The 10,237-nt window shown below is 37.4% G+C and overlaps 1 protein-coding gene across 1 annotated transcript; it reads right to left on the bottom strand.

Annotated features, from left to right (window-relative positions):
- Positions 1–1,205: 1,205 nt before the first annotated feature.
- Positions 1,206–10,128, bottom strand: LOC131927277 (3-galactosyl-N-acetylglucosaminide 4-alpha-L-fucosyltransferase FUT3-like). The gene is made up of 8 exons (XM_059283041.1): positions 9,739–10,128; positions 9,114–9,191; positions 7,855–7,983; positions 7,202–7,362; positions 6,248–6,455; positions 3,002–3,161; positions 2,568–2,650; positions 1,206–2,025 (listed from the first exon to the last, which is right to left on the bottom strand). The coding sequence occupies exons 1-8, from the start codon at positions 10,065–10,067 to the stop codon at positions 1,872–1,874; spliced, it is 1,302 nt and encodes a 433-aa protein (XP_059139024.1). The 5' UTR covers positions 10,068–10,128; the 3' UTR covers positions 1,206–1,871.
- Between the last annotated feature and the right edge of the window lie 109 nt (positions 10,129–10,237).

The following is a 10,237-nucleotide window of genomic DNA, read 5'->3' as shown; positions in this document are numbered from 1 at the left end:
TCCATTGAAAATATTGTTTCTATTTCTTATGTGGGTCGGTGTAAGTGCTCGGAGAGAGTGTACGCCGGGGGGTGGGGGGGGGGGGGAAGCAGGGATAACACAGTGCCCACTGCCCGAATGAATGCCTGAAAGAAACACTTATCACAGTAACAAAAAAGGTTGCATTGCTCAAGCTTCACAAACTATTAGCCTCAACTCATTTAGAGTTGTCTCTCCTTCCAGCGGTTATATTTACATTGTAGATAACATTACCCTAAGTAATATTGATTAGGACTTTCAAAATGAAGCTCATAAAATCTATATTGCTGTTCATATTGTAACATGGAGACGGTAAAATGTTTTGAAGTTTATGGTTTGTGTTGTGTGTTCTGATCAATAGCTCGTTTCACTAAAACATACACACAACACATACTCAAATTAGCTGGTTGGGTTTAATCGATGAAGAATAATATTAGCAGATAAAATAATAAGTTTTAAACGGTGAAGGCTTTCATAAAATTACTTACAATGTATGATCAAATGTAAGATGAAAATTCTTAGAACTTTGCTCATTAGAGCAAACAAAATGAAAAGAAAAGGCACGAAAATACATTATAGTTATACTTTATTTATCATTTTTAGAATACTAAGAGTTGCATTTTACAAAAGACAATCATTATCATACACATAAAACATTCTTTATTTTATAAAGGGCAAGTTCGGAAATTGTATTTTAAAAATCCATTTTTTTAAATTATTTGTTCCGTCCATTATTTGATGTTTTTTGTTAATTATTTTTTTTACTTGACAAAGGTGTAGTTAGGTTCATGTTACTTGTTCATGAGCAGTACTTGCATCTTCGTTTAACGTGTATCTTCGATAGCGATACCATTAAACCTAACTAAAACCATACATAAACCACAGCTCTAAAGTCTAACGCAATACATTTATTTCGGTTGAGCTACATTCTAACGATGGGTAAAATCACCGACAAAGTTATTTTCATGCAAACTGAACGCGAGCTGATCTCAAAGACCAGTACAGGTATTATTAAGAAACGTCCCCGACATAATCTGAGGGACAAAGTGATAACATTGACGTGTAGAGCAGGACAAGACAGGAGCCTGTGACATTACAGTAATGGAGGAAGTGACGCTGGGTGGGGCATACAATGTGACACGACAGACGACGGGGGGGGGGGGGGGGGGGGGGCGAAAGAGACGTGCATTCGTCGCATTCGTGAAAGCGTCCATTCGGGCATTTATTGCATTCGTGCAATTGTCCATTCGGGCATTTATCGCATTCGGGCAATCGTCCATTCGGGAAAACGTCCTTCGGCCAACAGCATTCGGGCAATTGTTTTTTAGGAAAACGTCCGGTTCTCTGCTAGTCCCATTTTATCCCGCGATACTTCAAATGCATCAGCCGCTGTACACAGGAAATATTACAACACATGCATGTACTGTTGACATAGAATTAACAATTTAAACAGAAGTCGCTTCATTTGTAATCTCTCACATGATATGTTAGATCAGTTGGCTGAGGAACATTATTTATGAGTTTCTAGTGATCCAAAGGCACGATCAATTATAGGTTAATTAGATTAGTTGGCTGAGAAAAATAGAAGCTTTTTTTAAGTCAAGTAATCCTAAAGCGCTATGAATTAATGATCAATTAGATCAGTTAGCAGAGAGAAGAAGAAGCATTTTTAAGTCAAGTGATCCTAAGGCACTATAAATTAAAGGTCAATTAGATCAGTTGGCTTAGAAAAAAGAAAAATCATTTTCTGAGTCAAGAGATCCTAATTCCCGATCAGTTAAAGGTCAGTTAGATCAGTTGGCTTAGAAAAAAGAAGCATTTTGCTGCGTCTAGTGATCCTAAGTCCCGATCAGTTAAAGGTCGATTAGATCAGTTGGCTGCCTGCACTGCCGAGGTTCGCCGTAGAACTTGAGTCGGAGGTCGTCTATCCGGCGTGGCTTGTCCAACATCTCGTGCAGCATCTCGCAGACGTGGCAGTGTATGCTGGGCGTCTGCTCGCTCACCCACCTGAAAGGTCAAGGACGGTATCAACACAGGCAGGCACGAAATACAGGTGTGTCCAGTTACGTTCGTATTGAAATGAATTGTACAAGTACAGAGGGACGGCGTGGTCTAGCGGTAGAGCACTAGACTGCTAACACAAAAGTCTCGAGTTCGAATCCGGGTTCAAGGTCAATAGAACGTCCCTGAGTAGTTTTGTAATCGTTTTGATTTTCTAGAAACTATACTTCAAAATAATGTATTTGGAAAAATAAATGTCATTAAAATGTTTTGGAAAATAATAAATTTATATTGTGTTTTTAAACATTGTATAACAAAATTTCGTAATAATATTGTATTTTACGATTAAGTAATTTTTGTTTTTTTGCCTCGTGTTTAAGGATATACTCATTAAAATAATCATTTTAATATAAAATAATTCATAGATTAACTTAAAACACATCTGTTTATCCTACCACCACCCATCAAGAAATAATACAATAGCCACACCAACACTGTTAAATATAATATTCCTTCGTTGTATTTTTACCATCAAATTATTTTTTTACCTATTTTTCCGCTTCAATATTTTGATGTACTCTGTTTTATTTTGACCGAGTTGCTGCAAAAATCTGGCCAGTGCCTTTGGTGACTGCAAACAAAAAGTAACAACGTAAATGGAGGAAGTTTTAAAAAAATCAACAACTTAAAGCTTTTAAAGTACGAAGTAGACTAAACTAGCTTGTGTTGGTACAGGGAGGAACCCACTAACCCGATAAAAACTGCCGCCTAATCCCAGAAAAACTGAAACCTAATCCCACAAAAACTACTCACTTATACGATGACAACTTCCCACTAATCTCATGAAAACTGCTCCACTAATCCCATGAAAACTGCCTACTAATCCCATGAAAACTGCCTACTAATCCCATGAAAACTGCCCACTAATCCCATGAAAACTGCCCACTAATCCCATGAAAAATTCTCTCTAATACTCGATTACCTCGAAATCCGCAGCATCGATAAACGTGCCCGTTGGTAAATATTTTTTGTATTCGAATCCGCCCCTGACGACAGGTATGACGTCGACGTCAGAGAACAACTTGAAGAACTTCTCTGTGATGTAATCTTGGCAGAAAGAGTTCTCAAAGGCCAAGTAAAACCTGAAGGCAGCATGAAAATACGTTGTCATGGTAACACGATTTTATTTGCACTCAAAGTATAAGTAATGTTCTTATACTATACTTTTTAAAAAAAATTAGTTGCTGAAGAAATCTTTACATGTTTAATGCAATTAATGAACTTTTTACATTTTACGATCTAATTAGGTTGAGACATTTGTTTGCTAAAAATAACTACTTTAGAAAATAGGTCGAAGTCTTTTTCTTCTTCTTCCGTTCTTAATTCTAGTGTTAGAGGAGATTCCCTCCAACCCAATTAAGTATAACGTGTCAACTGGTTATGCGCCTTATAGACCGTTGACTCCGATTTCAGCCTGTTTTTTTAACACGTTTTTAACACGTTTTTCTTAACTCAGCTTCGCGTTTGTTTGTTTGTTTGGATGTTTGTTGTTAAAATTGACATCGAAAATTAGCCCACTTCTGATTGCTCTATAGACCTGAAATTTGGCATGCATGCTACTTTTGCCTAACAATTTCAGATGCAATCATAAAAACTAGCAATTAGTGACCGTAATTAGCTTAATTTAATTACGCCCCAAGGACCATAAAATTGAGGACATGATTTCTAAAGATACCGACAAGACTGGAGGCCTATTGACCCAGTTACTTCGGCCCCAATCGATGTGAGCGCGCTGGCCGTGATCGTATAGTGGTTAGTACTTCGCGTTGTGGCCGCGACAACCCAGGTTCGAATCCTGGTCGCTCAAGTTTTTAGTCCGTGTATTTATAAACACTTTTTTAAAAACCACGTTTTTCATGTGTAGCAACGGACTAAAAAGGAGAAAATAAAATACTTAAAAAAAACTTTTTAAAAAACCACGTTTTTCTTGTGGACTAAAAAGTAGAAAATAAAATTTTCTTTTGTGCTTCCTCGAGCTGTGCAGGTTCTTGTGATGACTGACAAAAAACGTGGGTCGGGCAGATGGGTCGGGAAATTTGATGGTGAACGTACCCACGTTTTTTGTCAGTCATCACAAGAACCTGCACAGCTCGAGGAAGCACAAAAGAAAATTTTATTTTCTACTTTTTAGTCCACAAGAAAAACGTGGTTTTTTAAAAAGTTTTTTTTAAGTATTTTATTCTTAACTCAGCTTCGCGTTTGTGGATTTGTGGATTTGTTTGTTTGTTGTTAAAATTGACATCGAAAATTAGCCCACTTCTGATTGCTCAATAGATCTGAAATTTGGCATGTAGGCTACTTTCGCCTAACAATTTCAGATGCAATCATAAAAACTAGCAATTAGAGACCGTAATTAGCTTAATTTAATTACGCCCCAAGGACCATAAAATTGAGGACATGATTTCTAAAGATACCGACAAGACTGGAGGCCTATTGGCACAGTTACTTCGGCCCCAATCGATGTGAGCGCGCTGGCCGTGATCGTATAGTGGTTAGTACTTCGCGTTGTGGCCGCGACAACCCAGGTTCGAATCCTGGACAACCCAGGTTCGAATCCTGGTCGCTCAAGATTTTTAGTCCGTGTATTTATAAACACTTAGTCAAGTCATACTTAATCAAGTCATTAGATATAGTAGCAAATAAACTATATAAAAAACTTTTTTAAAAACAACGTTTTTCATGTGTAGCAACGGACTAAAAAGGAGAAAATAAAATACTTAAAAAAAACTTTTAAAAAAAACACGTTTTTCTTGTGGACTAAAAAGTAGAAAATAAATTTTCATACATTTGATGACAAAAAACGTGGGTCGGGCAGATGGGTCGGGAAATTTGATGGTGAACGTACCCACGTTTTTTGTCATCAAATGTATGAAAATTTATTTTCTACTTTTTAGTCCACAAGAAAAACGTGGTTTTTAAAAAAGTTTTTTTAAAGTATTTTATTCGTTTTGGATTTGCTTTCAAAGCTTGTCCAACCAAGAATAAACTACAAGGCAGCAGTTGTTTGATTTTAGAGTTGTCTCTCCTAGATGAGTGGCTGACCCCATGAGCTTTACCAACTCGACTACGCCGACCTCAGACGTAATCAAAATGTAAAATAAACAAGAAGCCAGAATTTGATTTGTTTGTAGTGGTTAGAGTGGATACTATAAAATGAATAGTATTAAAACTATGTAACGAAAAGTATGCAAACTCTGTAATGGCCAATACAGATACTATGTAATGGAAAGTATGGGCTTTGTGTTTCAATATGCGCACCTTACTAGAATATATGCGAAACATCAGTCAAAATAGTTTTTTTAAAGTTCTGTTTTAAAACCATGAATGTACAATTAAATTGTTTTTTCTTTCTAATATTGTTTTGTTTTGAAAAAATATTTTTTGTTGGTCGTTAAGGTCAATTTGTCCTTATAATGTTTAATACATCTTATCTGAGCGTCAATGTCCAGGTGTAATTATCGCGGGAGTTTAAAGTCCAGTGGGTCATTGACCGGATACCACTACACTAAAGGTAGTAATCATTCCTAATCGACAGTATTCACACTACATTACAGATAGTTCGGATTAGGCAACTCAGTCTTTAGATCTAGTAATGTTGATCCTTAATGATAAAAGTCTATTTTGTATTGTAAGTGTAATGAGATTTCAAAATACATTATTTCGTCTTAACTACATTGATAATAATAAATAGTATACATGTTTTATCTTAGTTGAAATGCAAGTTATTAAAACATGAATTTTAGGCTAAGAGAGACAACTGCGTAAAATTAATTTAATCTGAGTTATTTCCCTTTATGAATAGTTTTTTTTTTGTCGAATTATTTAATTTAAATTGAGGCTCATTAAAAGCATATTCATGATATTTTAATTTCTAGAAACGAATGTCGTAAACAATTAAAACTGGTTCAACAAGAGAAACACAAAATTTTTAATATCTTTCTGTTTATCTTTAGTGTAGGTTATCTTTAGTCATCAAGTGTTACGTATTGTGTGTGGATAATCTTTAGTCATCAGGCGCTATATGTGTGTAGATGATCTTTAGTTTAGTCACAAAGGGTTACATATGTGTAGATGATCGTTTGAAAGCGTTACATATTGTGTGTGGATGATCTTTAGTCACCAAGGTTACATATGAGTAGATGATCTTTAGTTATCAAGCGATACCTACTTGTATTCCTTTGACAGCATAGGAAAGCACTGATGCGTGTCGTTGGTCCGGTAGTGTATGGGCCCACACCTGAGCTCCCCACACTGGCCAAACACGTCCACTCCCAGCACCGACCTCATCCCCTCCACGTACAGCTCACGTTTGGACCACGTGGTGCAGTGACTCACGAACCAGGCCACGCCTTTTGTCTTACCCTCAAAGATGGCGTCTGTGGGGGGGGGGGGGGGGAGAAGTATTCTTTTTATTTTAGGGAGACATGAAATACACAAACTAAATTACTAGGAAATTTAATGTTTTTAAAAAATGTAAATTAAATGTTAACCATTGATTGGTGTTTTGGACAGCAACTCAAAACTTGACGATATGCCTGTCGATGGTGAAAGACTCCACTAACAGAAGACACGTTTCTTTTTTGCTTTGTTTTTTACAATTTTTAATTTCAGCTCCGTATAGAGTAAACTTTGCCAACGAAAACAATTTGTGGCTACTTTTTTGTTTTTAACACACCACATGAAGATCCAGCTTCCCCCATTTCTTTTTCAAAAGATTCCATGACATTTTTCTCTGGTCTTCCCCCTTTCCTTGTGTGGATTAACTGTCTAACAGACTGTGCGCCGTTTCTTATCACCCCCCCCCCACCCACGTCCTTTCTCTTAATCACTACACACACCTATGTCCGCCAGCATATCTCCCTTAACCGTAGATTAAAAATTCTGTCTGAACCGAAAATACGGTAAATTATATTACCTGCTTATTGTTCTAATTAGATTTATCCTAAAACAATTTGGAAACCCACAATATTCGGGGGCCCTTTTGAGTGAGCTTTATCAACCCTCTCTTAAATCCGCCACCTCTTCACATATTTCCCATCGGCAGCCTAAACTAAGGAAACAAAGAAAATGTAACTCTAATATCTATTATAGTATCACAAAAAAAAACCATCAACAAAAATACCGTAGTCTTTTGGTGGCAGCTTGCGACGTCTAAGACGACCGAATATCAAAGGGAAGTCCGAATCTAGCTGGTAGGTGGATGTTAGGTTAAAGCTGGACACGATGTCAGCGCGATCTAGGCAGTAGTTGTATTCGGCGGGGTCGTAGGTGTAGAACACCCACCTGGTCAAACAACATTCAAAAAGTTTAAAAATAGAAATAATAAATAAATGAAAACAATTGTAACCTGTGTCCCCGATAGATCTTGCGACCTGATCAAATCCCCCAACTTAGTCTCAAGGACTAATATTTTCTAGACGGAAGTTTAAGTAGTGTTTGATAGGAGGGGGTCTTTACAGATCTAATATGTTACCTCTGACCCCCAGATGGGGGTGGGAATGAAGAATGGGGGGGGGCACTACGAACGTAGCAGTTACACCTGAATTTATGTATTCTAAAAATTTTGGATAGGGAGTGGGGGTGTTATTAGAAATTTAACAGTTATCTCTGAGCCTCAGGTCTGTAGAACGGTTGGATGCGGGTGGTGGTGGGGTGTGAGAGGGGGGGGGGGTTCACCATAAACGTACCTCTGACGCTCAGGTCTATATATGGGCTGGATGGACAGTGATGGTTAGGTGGGGGGGGGGGGGTGTCGCTTAGAGACTTAACCGTTACCTCTGACTTTCAGGTCTATAGAAGGGCTTGATGGGGTGGTCCCTGATACTTCTAGCAGAAAACATCACGGCATCGGCTTCAGACATGTTGTTCACAAACTCACAGTTTTGGAAGAGGCAGCGCCGGAAACTGAGCTCAGAGAGGTATATATATATATATATATATATATATATATATATATATATATATATATATATATATATATATATATATATATATATATATATATATATATATATATAATGTATATTACACACACACACACGCATATATATATATATATATATATATATATATGTATATATATATATATATATATATATATATATGTATATATATATATATATATATATATATATATATATATATATATATATATATATATATATATATATATATATATATATATATATATATATATATATATATTTATATATAATATATATAACACACACACACACTCACACACACATATATATATATATATATATATATATATATATATATATATATATATATATATATATATATATATATATATATATATATATGTATATATATATATATATATATATATATATATATATATATATATATATATATATATATATATATATATATATATATATATATATGTATACATATATATAATGTATATATAACATATATATATATATGTTTGTGTGTGTATAATACTTGAATAACTATATGACTTTACCAAAACAATGACATGAACTGCTGCATCTCTTCAATAAACAGATCAAATCAATTACATTTGTTTGTAATGTGACGAATTGGAAACTGAATTTTTTAGTCTCGCAAAAGGGCAGATAAGGCAGTTACAGTAGAGTTTCACTGAGCCCAGCTTATAAATGAATAGTGCGGTTAGCACTGTGCCCAGCCGCCTTTACTTTCCCTAACCTCAGCCAGTTATCCATCAGAGCTGGGTGGACTCAGGGACGTGCTGTTGTCCGGACCGAGAGCACAACTCGAGACATTCTGGCTAGCAGCCGACCATCACTTTTTAGCACTGTACAAACCATGTAGGTTTTATAAAACAGATACAGTAGCGTTTAACTGAGCTCAGCCTATAAATGGACAGTGTGGTCAGCACTTGCCCAGCCGCTTAAACTTACCAGACTCACACGTAGAAGTACAAGTATATATTAGAGCTAGGACATAAAAAGAAATAAGACTTTCAGGTGATACATCCTTCGCTCTACAGCTTGACCACGCCATCCCGACACACCTGAGCTCACCTGTATCTGTTGAGATTCTCGTACGGTAAATATCCAGACAGGTACTTGACTTTAGAAGGACGAAGTGCTCGACTGATCCTGGGATTAACAAACATGGTTGTAAATATATTGTAGGTTGATATTACATCAGTACTGCAAGGTACTGTACCAGGAGAGAGAAGAGGGGGAAGACAAAGACGCCACCTGATCGATGACATCAAGGATTGGACGGGGATTAAGCGGTAGTGTTCTCAACAACTGAACAAAGTCAGGGACGTTTGACTGACATGAACCCAGATTCGAACTCGAGACTTTCGTCTTTTCAGTCTAGCCCTCTACCGCTAGGCCACTCATGGCATTGAACTCATTGAGTCACAGTTTATTTTGTAGTGGCGCCTGGCCTAAAGTTGAACAACTCTGCTAGATAGGATCATCAAGAGGACGAAATATATGCTTCGATCGTGATGAACTGCATTGTCTAAATTGTAATGATTATACATCTAATATCGCTTAACAAAACGACGAAGTTTCCCCATGCCGAACCCCCGCGCTACAGAAACCATCCACCCCCCCCCCCCCTTACCCTCGGCCACAATCAACCATCAGACGCCCACAGATCTGCTGACATTTACCAGAAGTTTCTAACCTGGCCAGCTCCTGCTGTTCTCGGATAATGTAAGGCGAGTGTTTCATCTTCTCCATTTCATCGTCCAAGTTCTCCTCACTATCGTCATCGTCGCTACCATCCTCATATCCGCCATCGCCGTTTTCGTCTCTCCCGTTATTGACGTCCTTGTCTGACGACTGAGGACCTCCAAGTTCGGGTGTTCCCCGAACCCTCAAGTGGTTTCGTTTGGCGCTATCACGTGACCGCATGGTCAGGTGAGTCACAATCACGTGATTGGCCAGAAGTAAGACGCTCAGTGTCAGACTTAAAATCACAAGAAGGTTTTTAGGGTGTCTGATCCACGTCATTGTGTGGTCGTCAGGTGGGGTGAAGGGGGGGGGGGGGTTGGAGGAAGGGTTGTGGTGGTTTATGGGGGGAGTCGGGTGGACAATGATGTCAGCAGTAACGAATAGGTTATGTGCAGGGTGGCATCAGTAATGAATCGGCGAAATGGAGAATGTCACCAATAACGAAATAA

This window comes from Physella acuta, unplaced genomic scaffold (assembly GCF_028476545.2).
Source record: "Physella acuta isolate Inbredline_101_S28 unplaced genomic scaffold, ASM2847654v3 ptg001394l, whole genome shotgun sequence".
Taxonomy (NCBI): domain Eukaryota; kingdom Metazoa; phylum Mollusca; class Gastropoda; family Physidae; genus Physella; species Physella acuta.
This window is presented reverse-complemented; position numbering and strand designations above follow the sequence as displayed.

Coding starts and splice junctions, on each gene's coding strand:
- LOC131927277 (XM_059283041.1), bottom strand. CDS start 10,067: ATGACGTGGATCAGACACCCTAAAAACCTTCTTGTGATTTTAAGTCTG. Junction 3,162..6,247: donor ATGCTGTCAAAGGAATACAA/GTAGGTATCGCT, acceptor TGCTGCCTTCAG/GTTTTACTTGGCCTTTGAGA. Junction 2,651..3,001: donor TCGATGCTGCGGATTTCGAG/GTAATCGAGTAT, acceptor TTTTGTTTGCAG/TCACCAAAGGCACTGGCCAG.